The sequence below is a fragment of the Thamnophis sirtalis genome, unplaced genomic scaffold, assembly GCF_051295495.1.
Source record: "Thamnophis sirtalis isolate CommonGarterSnake01/CBP01778 unplaced genomic scaffold, rThaSir2_p1.2 scaffold_3, whole genome shotgun sequence".
Taxonomy (NCBI): domain Eukaryota; kingdom Metazoa; phylum Chordata; class Lepidosauria; order Squamata; family Natricidae; genus Thamnophis; species Thamnophis sirtalis.
The window spans coordinates 176,514,468-176,535,843 of record NW_028261383.1 but is presented as its reverse complement, the minus strand read 5'-3'; the positions used below and the strand labels follow the sequence as shown (position 1 = coordinate 176,535,843).

The 21,376-nt window shown below is 41.9% G+C and overlaps 1 protein-coding gene across 1 annotated transcript; it reads right to left on the bottom strand.

Moving 5' to 3' along the window:
* Positions 1–976: 976 nt before the first annotated feature.
* Positions 977–16,355, bottom strand: EPOR (erythropoietin receptor). Its single transcript, XM_087711059.1, has 8 exons — positions 16,166–16,355; positions 12,097–12,238; positions 11,126–11,310; positions 8,947–9,098; positions 8,692–8,842; positions 4,565–4,652; positions 3,979–4,066; positions 977–2,786 (listed from the first exon to the last, which is right to left on the bottom strand). The coding sequence occupies exons 1-8, from the start codon at positions 16,272–16,274 to the stop codon at positions 2,214–2,216; spliced, it is 1,488 nt and encodes a 495-aa protein (XP_087567185.1). The 5' UTR covers positions 16,275–16,355; the 3' UTR covers positions 977–2,213.
* Between the last annotated feature and the right edge of the window lie 5,021 nt (positions 16,356–21,376).

The window sequence follows — 21,376 nt, the reverse complement described above, 5'->3', positions numbered from 1 at the left end:
CCAATACCTTGGACTATAAATGATAGTTTATCAAATAAAATGACTAAGTTCACACATCACTAAGCCATTACTAAGTAGCCCACGATCAATGCAGATCAAAGGTCTGTTCTTGGCTGGTTAGAGCCATAAATGGAAGTATCCCATCAGATTAAATTGCCCAAACCCCTGGTCTCTAGATAAAGTCGGGAAATCAAAAAAGCACCTTGGGAAGAAAAACTTCTGTACTGACACCAAGAAATTGTATTGTTCTGCCCACAAGATCACCTGGGGCGCAGTGGTGGGTTTCAAAAATTGTTCGAACCTACTCTGTGGGTGTGGCCTTCTTTGTGGGAGTGTCTTGCTGCCCATGTGACCAGATAAGAAGATGCCGACGGACACTTGTCAGAACCATCTTAAATGACCTCACACACAGCATGGCATGCATAAGAATAGGATGCAAACTTGTTTTTTAAAAGGCATCTTTGGTTTGCGTTAAAACAACTTCAACACACGCAATGTTCCGATTGCACCACAAACGCAGTAGTCATCCTTACCTTTCACAGAGGCACTGAGTTTTGTAAATAGGAGCATGATAGTGTAGAATAATCACATCCAAGGACCAGTGGTGGGTTTCAAAAAAGTTTAGAACCTCTTCTGTAGGTGTGGCCTGCTTTCCGGGTCCACTGGTGGAACCTCTTCTAACCGGTTCGGTAGATTTGACGAACCGGTTCTACCGAATAGGTGCCAACTGGTAGGAACCCACCTCTGCTGGGGCGGGACCTGACTCGAACAAAATTTTCCTCTTTTTCTTTTAATCCTGCAACCTGAACTGTGAGGGTCGGATACAGTGCTGATCAAGCCTCACGTGTTCATCAACTACATGATGCAAATCAGATTTAACCATAGGAAGCGATAAGGGCTGGGAGAAGGAATCAGAAGCACTTGTAACAAATGTAAGATGATAAAGTTGTGTCCTCCTTCAATTCACTCAAGTGAGTTATAATACAAGGATCTTTTATTTATTTTTAAAGATCTAAGTTAAAAATACACATATTTCCAGTCTAAATTACCATAACAATTACAAAAATATACTATGTCAATGACATTTAAATTAAAGTCTCGGGTCTGAAACACCTGTGATTTCAATCCAGCGTGCTGGTTTTGAAAGAACTCAACGCAAGGGACTTGCCTAGAGGAGCATAAACATCACAAGTCATCCTTACGAGGACAAATAACAGCAATTTTCTATACAATCCATGCACCGTGACAGTAAACAGCTGTCGGAATACCAAAGCAGTGCTCCAAAAATCTGGTAATTGGGGCATCTTGCCTATCAGATATTTCCTTAGCATTTTAGCCAGTTTTTCTAGATGGGGAAACAAGAGCCATTGAATGAATTGCAGTTGAATTGAGACTCCAGACATCCTGAATTTGTAAGAATCCTAGCTCCAGTCCCTGAATTTTGCTCCCTTCCCGGTTCTCGAAAAAAACCCTGCAATCTCCTGGCCCAGTCCCAGTTGGTATATTTAAATCAGTGTTTCTCAACCTTGGCAACTTGAAGATGTCTGGACTTCAACTCCCAGAATTCCCCAGCCAGCGAATGCTGGCTGGGGAATTCTGGGAGTTGAAGACCAGACATCTTCAAGTAGCCAAGGTTGAGAAACACTGATTTAAAACATTTGTTTTTATAAACGATCATGAAAATATATTTTTCATTTAAAAAAAAAAAGATAATTAGTCTCACCCAAGAACTTAGGCAAAGACAGAACTAAAGAAAACTGTTCGTTTCTCTCCTTACTCTTTGAGATGACATAAAGAGATTTGCCATTCAATCTCGATAAGGGAGTATTGGGGCTGATAGTTACAGCTGGCTAGAAAGCTGCTACCCTATGCTCCCCCAGCCCCCCCCCAAAATCCCTTTCAAGTTTAACAACTTCATAGGTTTGTCTGAGCACAAACAAAGCTCGTGATCAAAAGTAATGCCAATAGTTTTAGTGCATAATCATGAAGGCAATTATTGGTGCCTGCCTTCCATCTGGATTTCCCCTTTTGTAGATCACTTGTCATCCCATCAAAGCAGCTTGGCCAGCCAGAGCTGTTGTGGTGATCTAGGGCTTCCCCACTACTGCAGCTTTTTCTCCTGGGAAGAGCAAAGATGGTAGGGGGGCAGCTGGGCTGGTACACTTTCTGCTTCCGTTCTTCTGGTTTGTCCACGCTTTCCATGCTCGTTGGAGCTATGAACATGCAATGTAGGTAGGCAGAAAAGGTGGTGGTGGTGGTCCCCTATCACAGAGGTTGGTGTAGAGACTGATGGGGCCAGCAGTAGAATCCGCCAGGCTGAAGTCGGCAGAGATCCCCGAGTCGGAGACCATCTGGTAGCTGCTTTTGAACCGAAGCTCTGGCTGCTGACCTTGTGGAGAGAGACATTCGGAGCTGGGATCAAACACGGTGTAGTCGAAGCTAGAAGAAGCTTGGCTGGGCTCCGTAATTCTTGCTTCTTCCGCCAGCACCAGGTCTGAATCCTCGCTGCTGCTGTGCCTACCCAGCAAAAACGGGGAGCCGTTTCCTCCTAACCAGCATGGCATCACATTTTTATCCAGTACTAGGTAATCATCCAGAGACAATTCTGGAGAATAAGGCAGCTCCACTACAGGGCAGCTCTTGGGGGGAAGGGGAGGGGGACAGGGAGGGCTCTCCACTTTGTGGCCATCACATTCGGATAATAGTTCCACCAAAAATGGCTGCTCCTCCAGATAGTGGGTATTCTGGCTCCACCACGGGTAAGTGTTCTGATGGCCCAACCACAACTGCGAAAAAGGAAATGTTTACGTCAAGGAACAGGATATGGAACGTCCCCTTCTCTCCCCCTCTTAAGTTAATTTTCTCACCAGTGTCTTTGTATTTCCTTTTCCTGCATCCCATTATATGAATTTCTTTGGTTTTTCACTTTATTGCATAAACATTCCTGTTTCCAAACATTTTATATCAAGCTAGCTTTGTACAGCTGGTTAATAGCAACAACAAGAATATATTGAATCCTGAACATTCAACAGAGCTGCTACGTCCCCACCTTCATTTTCCCATAGGGTGCCAATATTTATTTTTCATTAGGATTCTTTGGCCCCACAAATACGCTTGTAAAACAGGTGGCCCGGGTGAAAATATGTAATGCCCGACTCCTAAGCCTTATCCTTAAGAGACCTCATTTTAAATATCTTTCACTGTCTTGTATGTACTATTGTCTGTTCTGAATAGGTCATTAATGGCTTATCGGATAAGTTAGCAATTATTGTTGGAAAGTTTCAAATGCTTAATCCTTTTTAGAGAGTGTGGCACTATTGGGAAACATACCAAGTGGTCCAGACCATTCTTATTTTGTATATTAATCAAATATTTGCACATGCTTTAATAGGTTTTATTTTTCAGACATGGTCCTTGTTTTCCAGTGAATCTGGATCCCAATTTGGATAATGGGACATTAGAAGAAGTGTGTTTTAAACCTATTGTTAGTCCTTGTCATTTTTCAGATTTCCATACAAAGGGAATATATTTTATGAGTGTACAGTTTCACTCCAATGTGCTGGCATACAAATGCATGCATATGAACATATATTTTAATGTATTTTTTCATCAGAGTCCGTTTTGTTGACTCTGATGAAAAAAATACATTAAAACATACGTTCATATGCGTGCATTTGTATTGTAGATATTGCTCTCTACATGTTGGAGGATTTCCCGTAACATGCTAATGCCACATGGATCAATTTTAGCGCCTTAAAATTTCCAAATTCCTTGCCCCATTTAAATTATTTTAAATGCTTATTCTCAATTATCCTTTTTGATACCCTCTGATTGAAAGTGTTTGGCCACCAATTGTTCCTTAATTTAGAATTGAGAATGTAACTTGAGTGTTCTTAAGGACACCACTACAATGAACCACTTTGGTGTAGGAAGGAGAAACTAGGAGAAAGTAATTCGGGAGGGCAGGCGGAGCAATACCTGGAAGTTGCCCTTGTAGATGGTGAAAAGGTCTTTGAATTCATGCTCCGGGGAGGGTATCACAGGCCAGATCTTCTTTTTCAAAAATCTGGTGAAAAATAGGAGGACAGAAGAACACTATTTAAAATAAACATGAAAGCATTTCTTCCCACCCTTCATGCTTAGTACAGGTAGTCTACGCCATAAAACCATACGTTTAGCGACCATTCGACGTTATAATGATACTGGGAAAAAATGGCCATTTTTCACACTTAAGACCATTGTAGCATCCCCATGGTCATGTGATCAAAATTTGGGCACTTGGTAACTGACATGTTTATGGCATCTGTACGGTTCTGGGGTCAAGTGAGAACTTAAGAACTATCGCAAAGATGGTGATAAAATAGGGCAAAACTCACTTAACAACTGCCTTGCTCAGCAACCGAAGTTTTGGGATCATAAGTTAAGTGCTACCTGTACTACAGCTAAGTCTAGAAATGCTCTTATATTGTCTCAATCCATAATTCTGGAATAAAGGAGGAGAATATCCATTGGATTAATTTCAATGGGAGAAGAACACTCCTTTCTCAATGTGGCAGAACTGTACCTGCGGTTCGACATCAGGGTGATGAAAGCCAAAAGCAAGATAATCACAATTAAAATGGCAGAGAGAATCAGAATGAGTGGGTCCAGATCTGCAAGGAAGAAAACTGGGTTAGGCTAGGTAAAGTTACTCTAAAAAGGTTATATTTCTTAATTAATTATCTTCACTGGAAGGACCTGACCACGTTATAAAAAACCACAGTATTGATAATCAATAGATTAATCTAATCATTAGATAATAGCTAGTGAAGAAATTGCATAAGCTGAAGTAGTAGCAAATTTTGAAAGATGACCCACCAATATATACTGATACTTTTTCTGGAGTTTAATCAACTATGTACTTTTCCAAGAGTGAACCATGATGATTAAATACTGAAAATTAATAAGAACACTATTTTAATTGGATCACCATGTTAGAATCTATGGAATCAGGTTGTGGTGATGGTGATTGGCGCTGCATTTTAAATAGGCAAATTTATGATCAAAATGTATTTTTCTGTGACATCAAATACCACCAACATTCCTAATGTCTTCCCGAAGGTTGTAATTGGACTGGTAGTGTGAATGAATAAATCTTTTGGATCAAAAGATTGGATGAAGCAAATAAGTTTTTAAAGTGCATTTCTCAAAGTGTGTATTTATACAGCGCATTCAGAAAGTATTCAGACTCCCTTCATTGTCAATTTTGTTATTCTGCACTGCACCTGATTCTACATTTGTTGAAATTCATTTTTCTCAAATTAACAAGTATATAATTTGGCATTAATCCATATTTAATGACAAATTCTAACAAAATATTAATAGTGTGGTGAAAGTCCAATCCTTGCCTCTGGATTAAAGTATTATTCTTCTGGAAATCTTTCATAGTATTTAATTTTGGCAGTGAGTTAAAGACAATAATTCAGTGTACATGCCAATAAATAAATAGCAAGAAAGAGGCAATACAGGAATACACCGGCAGACGGACACTTCGGTTATTCTAAATAAATCAATGAACCAAGATTGGAAGGATTTAGGAGCTCTGAGGCTCAGAGAAAGATACGGGAGCAAAGTTGTTCCATCTCTTTTCAAGCTGAAAAATGTTTTGATTTGTTTAATACTTGGAACCTTTGGTCAAGAGGCAGAGCTCGAATGATAGAAAAATGGCAATAAAAATATGTGCTTATTTAATTCCTTTATGAAAATGTACACGTTACAGCAATTTAAATTTCCAAAAATGAATGTTCCATCTACTGTATCAGAAACTACCCGCACACATAAATGTAAAAACAAATGATTTATTGTACATGCACTGTGCATTTTTCCAATGTACAAAAAAATGAAAACTTGAATTCCACAATTACTTGGGAGGCTAATGTTTTAATCAGACCAATCAATGCTCAATGACTGTGATATGATTACCTTTCCCTAAAAATTAGTATGGATATCTCTGACTGCTCAAATGGCCTTTTTAGTGATTGGGGTTTTGTTTTGATATTTATTTATTTTTTGTTTTGGCCTGTATTCTTACATGGAACATCTTTCTTGCAGAATCTCATGGTTCCAGGAATCAATCTCAGTTTTAAAAAATCCTACTTTGGAGAGATTCCGTCATGGAAGAAATGAATGTTTCCAAGTGGAGCAGCAGAAGCAGATTTTGAACTTTGAAAAAAATAGGCAATGCTATGTGAGCAATGGAATCGCCCACAGTTAATTATCTAAATGTACCACTCAAAGTACAAATGGCAATTATGAAAATGGACTCTATGAAAGAAAAGGAAAATGAGATGAAAATGAAAGCAAATAGAGAACAGTTGAGTCCTACCGTGTTTTCCCGAAAATAAGACAGGGTCTTATTCCCCCCCTCCAAAAAAATATAAGTGCTTGGCCTTATTTTTCAGGGAGGTCTTATTATTTTTGAGGTGTAGGGGGCAGTGAACCTGGTCACCTCATGGCTGCTGCTGTGTTGCAATATTTTGGGGAAAGACTTATTTTTGGGGAAGGGTTCATTTTAGTGCATGCTCTCAAAAGCCCGATTGGGCTTATTATCTGGGGAGGTCTTATTTTCGGGGAAACGGGGTAAAAAATTGATTGGGTACCTATATCCACGAAATAGTTAAAGGACAATGTATAGAAATCATAAACACTACTTTTTACATTGGTGGAATAAAATCAGGTAAGTTATTACATTTTTAATGATGAAAATGTTTTCAGAACATTGGTCTTTCTTTTTTGAAGCATTAATGTCTATAAGTTGGGAGAAATTTTGATCGAAGCTATTAGCAACTGCTCAGTTACAAGAATATAGACTAAAAGTCACACATCAAAGTTATTCTATTTGAATACAATGTCTTTATTTTCTAGAAATGTTCAGGAATAATCTGAAAATAGCTTCTAAAAACAATAGGTGTAGTAAACAAAAAGTTGGTTACTTTAAAAAAACAACTAATAAAAGAACATAAGTTTTATCTGGAGCTGGAGATGTTCATTTCAATACTGTCTTCAGGCCTTAAAATTAACAAAGATAAAATAAAAAAATTAGAATTCTGTGTGTATATTGTATTACTTGTGACATAGTACAGTTGTTAAAATTAGTCTCTGTTGCAATTACTGGTTTTGACTTTGCTCAGATTAACAGAAAAATCATATTTATAAATGCAATTAGTTTATGCAGTCTATCAAGTGCTTTCAGTCTGAATGCCTGTTCTTTTAAAACCCTGCCAATGAGGGATTGCTAAAGCCTATTGAATTTCTTCTAGCTATTGACCCTTTAATTAATAATTTTCTGGTGGGAGCCAGGAATTGCTATTTCCTCTTTCTAGCCAGAGCAATATAGCATCAGTTCTTGATGTCCCTATACTGAGTCATGAAAATAGAAGCCTTTATAGCTGTACTGCAGAAGAATACATCCTTCTTTTTAAATTTCATGCCCGTCTCCTATGCATACTACTGCTACTGCTATTGCTATTGCATAGCTTAAGCACCAGTCTTAAAAAAGGACTTTGATAGAAAACCTTGTTGGCAATGAAAAGATTAGGAAATTAGCCAAGAATCTTGCATAAAATTGTGTTGTATCCAAAAATCCTCTTAAATATATGTTTTATTTAGCATTACCTTATTATTTTCCTGGACGCGTTTAAGAATTTTTTTATGTATGACATCAAATTTCCCTGACAGAGAGAACATGTTTCTCTCTTGGGTCTTAAATACTGAGGGTTTTTTTTAATTGAGACATTATCTTTTGTTAATTAAGCTCATTTGTAGGGGGAAAAAATCCTATGAAATTACTTTCACATTGCATACGTAGCATTCACACAGGCATCTAATATATCTAATATCTTTATGCATGAAGATTTGTAAAGCTATTATTGCTTGACAAATCTATCTGAATTAGACTCAGACAGAACTGTACAATTCTTAGCTGAAGGTCCTTCTGAATGAATTCCCTGGATATTTATTGCCTTGCAACCTGGATACCCAAACTTCCTCCTAAAACAGTGGTTCTCAACCTTCCTAATGCCGTGACCCTTTAATACAGTTCCTCATGTTGTGGTGACCCCCAACCATAAAATTATTTTATGTTTTCTGTATGTTTTCAAAAATATGTGTTTTCCGATGGTCTTAGGTGACCCCTGTGAAAGGGTCGTTCGACCCCCAAAGCCCCAGGCCTGCCGGAACAGCCAGGTCTTGACGGCTTTGCGGAAAGCCTGAAAGGTGGTAAGGGTCCGAATCTCCATGGGGAAATCGTTCCAGAGGGCCGGAGCAGCCACAGAGAAGGCCCTCCCCCGGGTGGTCGACAGTCGACACTGGCTAGCTGATGGAACCCGGAGGAGGCCTAATCTGTGGGATCTAATTGGTCACAGGGAGGTAATTGGCAGGAGGCGGTCTCTCAAGTACCCAGGTCCGATAGAGGACCTTTTTCTGTTTATATTTTACAGGGAACTCCATAAGAAAATAATTTATTTCTGCCATAATAGCGTGGACCCAATTATTGAGCAGAGTATGTAGCTATTAGAACCTCAAGGTGATTCATGGTGGGCTGATGCTGCCCAGAATGCATTTTATCACTTGGTGAGTTTTTTGTGAGCTCTCCAGAGAACGGTGGCTGTGGCTGGTCAACATTTAACACCACAAATAAATGGGGACACTTGCCGTGTGGTATTGCCACTGATACTTCCTGCGACCATTCACTCCAATAGCCATCATAGCTGACTCCATTCGGCTTGGCCCGAACAGCCAGAGTGTAGTGAGCGCCCCCTTTGAGATTCAGGAGATAATATGTCTGCCCACTGGTACTTTCCACCTGGGGAGAAGAGGAGGAGGATAAAGACTGAGTAAGGAGGGGGGAAACAAAGCGGGGGAAAGGGGGTGTTATTAGAGTCAAGAAACAAAACGCCAGAGACTTACCCGTTGGGGTATGTAGCCCTCAGGGGAGACGGACACTTCATAGCGGATACTGCTTTCCATATATGCAATGGGGGGAGATTGCCAGCTCACATTCAGCTGCCCAGAGGACTCCATAAGCTGCACTGTCAGGTTAGAGGGGGGGTCCAGGAACACTTGGGACAAAGGAAGAAGAGGGTGAGGAAAAGCAAGCAACCTTCATTTCTCCTCTCCCACCAGGCAGTGGCCCTCCAGCTCCTATTTTCCATCTAGCACAGACCACAATTTCCAGGTGCATTTCCTCAAGGAATGCCACTCTAGCATCCTTCCCTAAAACAGATGTGCTGTTTAGGATAATTATGGGAAGCTCAGGTCACCTTCATGGGTCACCTTGTCAGGCTGGACATCGGTGTCTTGTGGCCAAAACATAACAAAACAAACCCATACCTAAGCCAATAGTTTAGTGTGTGATGCAGGAAATTAATCGACTGTATTGAGCCTGGAGTTTTTTTCCCACCAGAGAGTGTTGGTTCATTTAATAACTACCTGACGTATGAATATGCAATCACTGAACCTTTTCTTGATACGGGGACAACAGATGGGAAAGTTTGGGTTTTCCTGGTTATACAATAGGGCAGTGGTTCCCAAACTTGGCAACTTTAAGACTTGTGGACTTCAACTCCCAGAATTCTCCAGCCAGCAGAGCTGGCTGGAGAATTCTGAGAGTTGAAGTCCACAAGTCTTAAAGTTGCCAAGTTTGGGAACCACTGCTGTACAGTATAATCTTAAGATTTTGGGTAATGTCTTGTTTGCTTGACTTCTGGTCTTCAAATATAGCATTAGCTACCATAATGATTAATTAATATTGCTTTTCTTATTCAAGTCCTTAATTTGCAAATTTAATTTTAAACTTCTCTTATTAAAACTCCCATCAAAACCACCTCAGCAGAGCTGGCTGGAGAATTCTGGGAGTTGAAGTCCACAAGTCTTAAAGTTGCCAAGTTTGGGAACCACTGCAATAGGGTAAATAAGGGCTTCCTTACAAGCAAAATGTAAGAACGAATCCTTTGAAAGATAAAAACACTTAAAGGTGTTTTTATCATTATCTTTCAGTTGTAACCCTGTCATGCTCTCCTATTATTTATTCCTTTTTCTTATAGCAAAAAGAATCCAAGGGAAGGAAGAAGAAATAGCTGAGCTGAGGAGAACAAAAATGAGCTCTTGGAAAAAATGTTGGGAGATCCAGCTAATAGATAAATAATGCTGGGAGTTTCTGTTTGCAAACAATGGGAAGCTCAGCTTGGCATTCACTTGTGGTAAAAAAACGTTTTCCCCCTTTTCGTATTCTGCAGCATGTGCCGTATTGTATGGGAAGAAACCTGAGTAGGATGAAGTCTAGTCTTGCCACCAAGTTTTGAATGCACTGAATATGGATTCTTTCTATTTCTGGGTTAGAAAGGGACCAGACACATCTACGACATATCTACGAGACCGCCTCCTGCCACATACCTCCCAATGGCCGATAAGACAGCCGAAAATCAAGCGTGGGCCTTCTCCGGGTGCCGTCGACCGGACAATGCCGGCTGGCGACCCCTCAGGGGAGGGCCTTCTCTGTAGCTGCTCCAGCCGTGTGGAACGAACTACCACCAGAGATCCGGACCCTTCCCACTCTCTCGGCCTTCCAAAAGGCCACAAAGACCTGGTTATTCCGGCAGGCCTGGGGCTGTTGATCTCACGAATGAGGTCCAGCCCCACCTAAGAGCCGAGGTGGCGCGGTGGGTAGAGTGCAGTACTGCAGCCACTTCAGCTGACTGTTATCTGCAGTTCAGCGGTTCTAATCTCACCGGCTCAGGGTTGACTCCGCCTTCCATCCTTCCGAGGTGGGTGAAATGAGGACCCGGATTGTTGTTGGGGGCGATATGCTGACTCTGTAAACCGCTTAGAGAGGGCTGAAAGCCCTATGAAGCGGTATATAAGTCTAACTATTGCTATTGCTATTAGATTGAGTGTATGATGTGTTGCTTTTAATCTGTTTTTTCTCTTTCCTTATTTTTAACTTTTTATCTTTTTAGTCCTGTATCTTGTAAGCCGCCCGGAGTCCTTCGGGATTGGGCGGCATATAAATTCATTAAATTTACAATTTACGCACAAACATACACTAGAGATACATACATACGTACATAACCATCTGCAGATGACTTACCAAGTTTTTCCACATATATTGTCCTGGCGTAGAGGGTATTGTTAGAGGACAGACCCTCAAAGACTTTGATCTCCAGGGGGCTGAAAGCTGAGATATCCTGCCTTTGAAAGAAGCAGGTGTAGAGTGTTGTATTCCTGGATGTGTTCTCCACAGTCAAATTACAGGACTCCAGGACGGTGTCTTCCCTGGGTGAAACCAAGGGACAAAATAGGATTAATCTTGGAAGGAAACGATTATGAAGGGGTTTCCCTCCTCCCCCCCCCTGTTCCCAGTAGAAGCCATAGAGTCAAGCAAGAGGATAGATTTCCATTCTTGAGGTTGGAAGGTTGACTGCTACTAGATAATTTTTGCTGTCTGGCTTTTCAAAAGCCTCCCTGTCGGTACTAGTTAAAGCGTGGGACTGGCATCTGCAGGTATTTTAATGAGGACCTAGTTGGTTGTTTCACATGTGAACTCTTCCTCATTTTACAACTCCTGAGTGGGGCTTTTCTCCTGAATCTCTAACAAAGGATGAATCAAACTGAGACTTAGCTGACCGAAGGATGATACCAGTCTGCTCCCTATAGATAAAAAGAGCCGAGGTGGCGCAGTGGTTAAATGCAGCACTGCAGGCTACTTCAGCTGACTGCAGTTCTGCAGTTCGGCTGTTCAAATCTCACCGGCTCAAGGTTGACTCAGCCTTCCATCCTTCCGAGGTGGGTAAAATGAGGACCCAGACTGTGGGGGCGATATGCTGACTCTGTAAACCGCTTAGAGAGGGCTGAAAGCCCTATGAAGTGGTATATAAGTCTAACTGCTATTGCTATTGCTATATTAAGATGAAAATAGGAAGGGATCAGAGTCACATGGGGCAAGAAAAGGTTTGGTCAGGGCTAAGTGAATTTAAGACAACAACATTCGTAAGAAAAACATCTGGAATGAGACCAAGGCCTGAGACAGGCTGACTATACTACAGTGTATAAACCACTTACTCAAACTTGTAGCAAAAACTGTACATGCTCTGGTTCTTTGATTCCTTCAGAAGATCAGATGTTTCCCAGAAACAGGCCAGATCTTCCAGCTGCTGTGTGAAGCACTTGGGGTTCAAGTTCTCTTCCGTCAACAGGCGTGCAACTGGATGCAAAGCAGAGAGAGACACACGTTTAATGTTACCCACTGATATGGGACTGCAGGGATCACAACACAACCATCCCTATCCGATCACTGGGCAGCAAAATTGTGTCTTCTGAAGGTGGCACAAAAGAACGCTGTCTGGTGTTTGCCAATTATGCCAACCTGATATGTTCCCCCAATTAAGCGAAGCCTCAGGCAGACACAAAGTAAAACAAAATACCAACAAACACAGCCCAAAACTGGTAGCATTAATTGATTTAATTAATTAATTGGCATACAAATAAAATAAATCTAAATCTAAATCTATCTAAGTCAGAAAAATAAGTTGGTTATTTGAAATGGAATGATTGGAAATCTAAGAAACTATGTAAGTTACAAACATTTGGAGTTTCACCTGTAAGTTCCTAGTTCATGACCGAGCCTTCTGCACTGGGCTAAAACTAAAGAAAATAAAAGCTTTTCTGCCAAACAGAAATTATAGCATAGAGTCTTGGCTGTAATTTTCCTTTCTTTCAATTCCTTCAGCAATATGTATAACCTCAGGATATATAGCAATGTGTTTTGGATTCTAGCTGGTAGCAGTGGATCATAAAAACAGTACCTTGTTTGCCAGAATCACATGATCCACAATACTGTATGCCTTGTACTATTCTGCTTCCTTAGGAGTACATATGCCTACACACACACACACACACACACACACACACACACACACACACACACACACACACTCTTCTATAACAACCATCTCCTTCTGACATGTGTTTCCTGAGATAAGGGACACTTTCCCTACTTTCTGTTCACGCCATAGGTAAATTCACATCAACCAAAAGGATCAGTTATACACAGAAATGTAATAAATACAAATAGTAAGGAATCTGCACATAGCATCTGGATTTCTTTCACTTTTTTTTTTTTACATTCCTCCTGCTTTCCTGTATACAATTGTATGAAATAACCTGCATAAGCATAATAAGAGCTAATATACATGCTAGAAATTAAATAAATAAGTCCTGGCGAGTACTTTCTTCCAGGACTGCTGAACTTGCTAGCAAGATCTGACTATAATTTCTTAACCACTTATAGCATGGGGCTATTGGTTGGGGGATGGGAGTAAACAACTGGACTCCAGAGACGCAACAGAGTTTGTGATAGTATTTATGCCCCAGGTTTGCACATGGATTCCTCTAGAAGCCCGGCACTTTAGTTCTTTTTAAATGAATGGGATTTGGACAAAAGGCTTCTTTTGAGTAGCTTATTGTCTTTGAATTCAGTCTGGAGATTCACAAATCAAACACACATGCACGCACATGCACACTGATGAAAACACACCCAAGAAAACGGTCACGTGCTCTTAGAGAGTATACTTGAAGTGGGGGGGGGGAGTGGGGGATTAAAAGGTGGGAATTTAAGCACAATAGGTCCATCCTAGAGAAAACAGACTTGAAGACTTGTGAAGAGTCTGATAGATAAGATATTTAGAAAAGTATTTGCTAGAGAGAGGACAAGACAGAACAGGATGTGGTGAGAATATCCCTTTGATTAGAAACAATTAATTCTTAATTCCTTGGCAAGAAATCTGCATGCTTTGGGGCAATCTTTTCAAAGGTCTCTATGGGGCAATCCCTATGCCCTATTGCAATGCACAATGTGCTTGAAAAGAAGATGCTGAAGTAGCACATGCTCACCAGTTGAAAAAGTACCTTCGTTTCCTACTGTTAGATTAAGATCTTATGATTTCAGACTATTTTCAGCGGAATCTTTGCTTTAAACAAGAGAGTGTACTTTGACTGAATTATTCAACCCATGACTCTTTGCAGCCTACAATGTAAACTAAAGCAGAGTTTAAAGTAGCACAAAGACTCGCTGTATTAGCAGAGCTGGATCTGTCAGGGTTTATTTTTTATTATTACAAGTCCTTGCTGGATGTCGTAGTCAGGAAATTAAGTTGTGAAAGATCCTTACATACACAAATGCATCAAGTGAGACAAATCACACCTGCTTCACAACCCATGATTACATTCACTCATAATGAGTCCTGGAATATTTATGTGACACAGGTCAGGTCCTCCCTATGGTCAGGGTGAAACCCTTTCTTTTTAAAGTAAGCATTTGCTCCATGTTACAATCTCCATATGTCTAACTGTTGTTTTAACAAATCAGTAACAAATATCAATCCATGACTATATAGGTGAAACGAAATATAAATTAGAAAGCATTTTTCTATTATCTTTATGTAAATGAATATTTTTGGATTTCAGAATTTTAAGATTACCATAGCAGGGAGAAACCATCTTTAGGTGGGACGTATATGGTGATAATGTGCCTGGGCTCCTATGCCTGCTTTTGCTGATGTATGCAACACAAGTCAAAAAATATTGTAGATGCTACTAAGGATCTCTGTCACTTTGTGTAATGTCTCTATAATCGGTTCCACCACAAAACCGTGGACGACAAAAGCGCGCTCGACGAAAGCGCGTACGTGACGTCATCACAGTGTGACGAAAACATCGCGCTGTGAGCGGAAAATTTAAAATTAAAGCGAAAACCTTACCCTAACCCCCCCAAACCTAACCCTAACCCTAACCCTAAACCTAACCCTTAACCTAACGCTAAACCTAACCCTAACGCTTAACGTAACCCTAAACCTAACCCTTACCTTTATGTGAATCGGCTTGCTTTAATTTAATTTTAATTTAATTTATTTTTTAATTTTTTTCGTCACGCTGCTGATGACGTCAGGTACACGCTTTCGTCGAGCGCGCTTTTGTCGTCCACGGTTTTGACGGGTCACGCTATAATCCACCCCCTCCTCCCACTCTTGCTTAAATGGCTATAAGTGAGCATCAGCCTTTTTTGACTTGATGCTCTCCCGAGAAAACATCTCTTAAAGCCTGTAGCCAGCATGGCTTTTAGCCCTGCCAGGGAAATGCTAAGCTAAGTCTGAAAGATTGCCGTCAAGTTGCCGGCCTTGGAATATCAAAGCATGGAAGGCTTGGGTTGTGCCAGGATCACCCCTTTCATGCCACGGAGCGCTATTGATCTCTGCTCCTCAACAGTAGCATCTCTCAGAGGTTTTCTCCCTTCCTCCGTGTTAACTGTGGGATCTAACCTGCACAGGGAGGGAGTTTTCAGATCCACGCGGCCTTACAAGAAACTGCTCTCAGACTGGAAAGAGACCAAAATGGTTTCCTCCAACCTTTTCCAGTCTGCCCAACTTTTTGGAAGTCTGGTAGCAGCTCTCCTGAGTCACGTATGTTATTAAAAGGCACGTGTGTTCGTAAGCTCCAGCTGACGTCATTCCATGCCTAGAGTGGCTTTTCCTCTCTTGACCCCTCGTGATTTTTGCTACATAAACTAACGTGGCTCTCCTCCTCTTCCTCTTCCCAGTAGCAATGTGTGTCAAGAGCCAAGGTGGCGCAGTGGTTAAATGCAGCACTGCAGGCTACTGCTAGATCAGCAGGTCAGCGGTTCAAATCTCACCGGCTCAGGGTTGACTCAGCCTTCCATCCTTCCGAGGTGGGTGAAATGAGGACCCAGATTGTTGGGGGCAATATGCTGACTCTCTGTAAACCGCTTAGAGAGGCCTGAAAGGCCTATGAAGCGGTATATAAGTCTACTGCTATTGCTATTGCTATAAGCCCCAGCATGGCTGGCTGGGAGTTCTGGGAGTTGAAGTCTACACATCTTAAAGTCACCATGGTTGAGGAAAATTGCTCTACCCAATATGGACTGCACGAATTCAAAGGTGCTAAAATTAGACCCCTGGCAGGCTGGCCTCAGGTGTTACCTCTTGGCCACCTGGTGCCTCTGACTCTTCACCCCCTGACACTCCTCTGCTCCTGCCACCCTGTGATGACCCTCACCTGCCTCCCTCCTCCTTGCCCTTCCTGCCCGCCCTTAGCCCAGCCTTCTCAAGAAGAGTACCTTTGCTGTGGAAGTGTGCACCGAGATCCCTAGGTCCCTCCTGAAGTGAGCCAGAAGCCCAAAACACCAGGATCCAAAAGGCGGCAATGGATCTCCAGGCCTGCTCCATGCTTTGGTGGGAGAAAGGGACGCCGTTTCTCCAGAAAAGACTTTTCACCTGCTCTGCCAGTTGGTTAACTGACTGCAGAAGCTGCTGCCTGAGTCTTTGCTGCACAGCTGGAGGCTGCAGATAAGAGGGCGGGCACTGGGTTGAGAGAGGTAGCGGGAAAGCAACAACAACAAATTGCTTCATCCGCGAGCAGACGGGAGCCCCCTCTCCCCCTGGGGATTTCTCCTGTGCGTGGCAGCTTACTCTCTTCTTACATTTAGGGTAAGGCTATGTCAAATGTATTGTAACCCAACGGCAACTCCAGGATACTTCTAGTCCACCCCAAAGCTTGAAACTTGCTCACTTTCCCCAATCGTCTTCTTCTTGGGGGGGCATCTGTCTTGGGTCTGTGTCTCTCCCATCCCGTGCCAAGGGCATTCCTTTTGCTACTCAGTGTGCCATGCAAGTTATTCCTACTTCAGAGGCAGAATGCCCCGAGGGCAAAAGAGAGAGGAAAAGGATTGTTAAAAATCTGATGGACAAAACGGGGGGGGGGGGGGTAAACAACACCTCACAGAAAGCAGAATAAACAATCTGCCATAAAGATTATGTTAATGTCGGAGAGAACCTCCCAAGTGCAGGAATTCACAGGAATAGAACCTTTAATTGACTATGTGGCATACATCCATCATTTGGGACCCCACATGGCACTGAAACACAGTTGTGATGCATTTGGATTTGGTCCTGATATTGTAGGAAGCATTACTGGCTACTGGAGCTTGTGCCCCCTGATTTATGCCTCTTAGTTGCTGTGGGAATAGAACATAGAATAGTTCTACATGGGGCAGCCCTTGAAGAGCATTCGGAGACTTCAGCTCGTCCAGAATGCAGCCGCGCGAGCGATTGTGGGTGCACCTCGGTACACCCACGTTACACCTATCCTCCGCGAGCTGCACTGGCTACCGATCAGTCTCCGGATACGCTTCAAGGCGCTAGTCGTAACTTATAAAGCCCTTCATGGTATTGGACCTGGGTACTTGAGAGACCGCCTGCTGCCAATTGCCTCCCAAAGATCCGTTAGATCGCACAGGGTTGGCCTCCTCCGGGTTCCGTCCACCAGCCAATGCCACCTGGCTACTACCCGGGGGAGGGCCTTCTCTGTGGCGGCTCCGGCCCTGTGGAACGAACTCCCCACGGAGATTCGGACCCTCACCTCTCTCCAGGCCTTCCGGAAAGCCGTCAAAACCTGGCTGTGCCGGCAGGCCTGGGGTTGATGAGTTCCCCTCCCCTCTTGACTTGTATGGTTGTATGATTCTTGTGTATTTTAATCACGTGTATTGTGTTTTATGTTCCCTTTTTCCCCCTTGAGTTGTTCACCACCCTGAGTCCCTCCCGGAGAAGGGCGGCATACAAATAAACTAAATCTTAAGTCTTAATAGTAGGATAGAGGGTCCCTTGGAGGTCCTCTAAACCAACCCACTGCCTGTGGCAGAAGGTTCTATTTGTTCCAGACTTTCTTTGGACTTGATGGCATCATAGAAAGAAATAACAGAATAGAACAATAGAGTTGGAAGGGATACTGGAGGTCCTCCAGTCCGACCCCCCTGCACAAGCCATTTGAATCTAATTCTTCTGTCACGAATTTTCTCCTTATTTCTAGATTGTTTCACTCCTTGATTAGTTTCCATCCATTGCTTCTTGTCCTGCCTTCAGGTGTCTTCAAAGAATAGCTGGACTCCTTCTACTTTGTGGCAAGCCCTGAGATATCGGAAGACTGCTATCCTGTCACCCTTGGTCCTTCTTTTCATTAAACTAGACATACCCAATTCCTGCAACCCTCTTTCATATCTTTTCGCCTCCAGCCCCTTAATCATCTTTGTTGCTCTTCTCTGCACCCTTGCTAGAGTCTCGATATCTTTTTTTATATTGTGGCAACCAAAAAGGGATACAACATTCCAAGTGTGATGTAGTATCTTCTTTCAAATAATCAAACCATCTCTATAGGTTTTAAAGGAAGTCTCTGGACTAGCAGAGGAAAAACACATATATGTCAAAGACGGGCAGATAAAGACATGATACAGATGATGGCCTCTGACTCTTCTTAATGCTGGAGGGGAAAGACCTTTGGGGATTCAACTGGGCATCTTCATGGGATGGTTTCTGACGGCGTGGGTGGCACAGAGAGTGGGAAATAGGAACACCTACAGCAGTGTTTCTCAACCTTGGTGACTTTAAGTCCTGTGGACTTCAACTCCCAGAATCCCCCAGCCAGCGTAGCTGGCTGGGGGATTCTGGGAGTTAAAGTCCACAGGACTTAAAGTCACCAATGTTGAGAAACAATGACCTACAGCTATGATTCCTTTCAGTTCTGAATCAATTTGGAAATGATTTCTCTTTTGACCAGACCAGTGGCGAATGTGCAGCCTGCGTTAGGTAGGGAGGTGTGGAGCTGAAGGCGAAAAGGAGGAACTACAAACAGAAAGTTGTTTAGGGTTGATAAGAAGGCTTCTTCTGCAAAGGACTTGTTTATTTCAGGCACTTGTGCTTTTCGAAAACAGATAGTAGAGCTGTAATCCCTTATCTGATCTCTCCCCCCCACCACCACCACCGACCTCCAAAAATTGGTTGTTATTCAGCTTTTAAAAAAAATATTTTCAAAGAAATGTTTCTCTCTATAAATACATTTATTTGCTCTACTGCTAGTGAAATAGTCATGTCATAATCTAACGTACCTGATATATCTGGCAAATTTGTAGGAACTACTTTATTGTTGTTTTTTTTTTCCTAGAAAAAAAATCCAGAAGTAAAAGTTTGGGCAAACAACATTTGGGATTAGAGAGTTCTGAATTTGATTAATGTAGTTCAAGGACTAAGACTGAATGGAGGTCACCGGTCTTGCACCAAAAAAAAAAAAAAAAATGAAATGAAATATTAATTACTAATGTTCCACTCATCCTAATACAATTTTTGTCATTTCAATAGAATAATTTATGGTGCTAGAAATCTACTTTACTGCTGCAATCGTTGAACAATGTGGGTTTCTTATGCGCTCTGAATCTGGTTGTTTTCCTGCAGATTTTATTACCAAGTTAGGTAACTTCAGCAGAGTGAGGGAAAGTGAAATTTGCTGGATATTTATAAGATAAATTATCAGATAAACTATCCAAGAAGAAGCAATAACTTAAGAAGGAACCTTTAAAGAGGAAGTCCTCACAAAGACTGAAAGGACAAGCTACTCTATAAACAGCCAGCAATCCCCATCCTCCGACACCCTGATGGTGTGTATAATTAAACCTCTGCAAAACAATCAAAACTCAGAGAACACCAGGACCCCAAAAGTTCAAGCCTGAACTACATATGCACACACAAATATGTGTACACACACACACACACACACACACACAAACACACATTCTATTGTTGAACAGTTTTAAACAATTCATTTAAACTTCTCAGATTTTTGGCCACTTTTTCTATTTTGTCAATTTCCTACTTCTTTTGTTTAAAAAGGTTTTATTTCTTTTAAAAAACACAAATATTTCATCATTCGTCAATCATTAAAACATTGAAGTACAATTTTTTTTGTATGCCCCTCCCTTTTGTATGCCCCTTTTGTATGCGCTAATGTAAATAGTAGAATGCTTCAGTTTGGCAAGATTCTGTCTTGTGTGGAACAATAAAGAAATCTGTTTGGAAGGACCCCCCATGTCCATGTCTTGGTTTCTGGACCTGACACATTCTCAGTTTAAGACAGCAAGGATAAAGTCCAAGCTCTTATTGTTTTTAGGCCTACAGGTAATCCATTTTTTTTCCTGAATCAGGGAATGGGTTAAATTGCAGCTTTGGGGGAGTGGGCAGTATCTTCAAAGCAGTGGTGGGTTTGAAAAATTGTTCGAACCTACTCTGTGGGTGTGGCCTCCTTTGTGGGAGTGGCTTGCCGCCCATGTGACCGGATATGAAGATGCCGACGACACTTGTCAGAACCACCTTAAATGACCTCACACACAGCCCTGGCATGCATAAGAATAGGATGCAAACTTGTTTTTCAAAAGGCATCTTTGGTTTGCGTTAAAACAACTTCAACACACGCAATGTTCTGATTGCACCACAAACACAATAGTCATCCTTACCTTTCACAGAGGCACTGAGGTTTATAAATAGGAGCATGATAGTGTAGAATAATCATCTCCAAGGACCAGTGGTGGGTTTTAAAAAATCTTGGAACCTCTTCTGTAGGCGTGGTCTGCTTTCCGGGTCCACTGGTGGAACCTCTTCTAACCGGTTCGGTAGATTTGACGAACCGGTTCTACCGAATAGGTGCGAACTGGTAGGAACCCCCCACCTCTGCTTCAAAGCCTCAAGGGAGTTGGGCCGGCTTTCCTTAGCACTTCTATGCACTACTGTTTGGTTCTTATATTAGCTGCCTCATGCATCTTGTTCATAAAGTTATTCCAACCCCGTTACTGATAACCGATAGAATTGAGCAAGCAGCACTAAATCGTTTTTTGGCATTTTCTGGATATTCTGGCCTTCAGAGAATCTTGATTAATTTAATTTTTAAAAAAAGATTTGTACTGCTGTATGAAGCATGCGTACATTCTCACAGTAACTGGAATATCTGGAGAGCAGGAAGGAAGAAGGCTTAAAGGGTGCAGCACAGGTTTATTGAAGCTTGTCATACCTGCCTACCACTGTGCTTGGATTTGGTGAGTCTCTGCAGCAAAGCTGGGATAGATTGTGTGGGCTCCTCACGGTAGTTCTTCAAGCAACAAAAATGGGAAATATTACAGAACCATGTAAAAAAGAATGTATGCTTTCAGGTAGCATAGACAGCACTATCACAGAGCATCTAGCTACACAGGTCTGCCCTGGACGACACTATTAAATTTTGGAGGTCATGACTATGTAAACATTACCTTCCCTTAAAACCAAAGACTAGCTCAGTTTTTTTTGAAGCCACCAGGCACTATCATTTGGGGGCTCCTCAAATTGCTCCTTGGATGGCAAAAGCTGCTTTTTGAGATTGATGACCTTTGGGAAGTATGGCTGTAGATCTCCCGGGAGGAATCTGAGTGAACAAAGCAGGATCCCACAGAGGACCAATTCAGAATAATTACCATCTT

What these genes read in the sequence shown, in the direction of transcription:
- EPOR (XM_087711059.1), bottom strand. Translation starts at nt 16,274, where the DNA reads ATGGAGCAGGCCTGGAGATCCATTGCCGCCTTTTGGATCCTGGTGTTT. An exon ending in AGTTTTTGCTACAAGTTTGA is followed by an intron (nt 11,311 to 12,096) that starts GTAAGTGGTTTA and finishes GGTTTCACCCAG; the next exon opens with GGAAGACACCGTCCTGGAGT. An exon ending in ATCAGTGGCAATACCACACG is followed by an intron (nt 4,653 to 8,691) that starts GCAAGTGTCCCC and finishes TCTTCCTTGCAG; the next exon opens with ATCTGGACCCACTCATTCTG.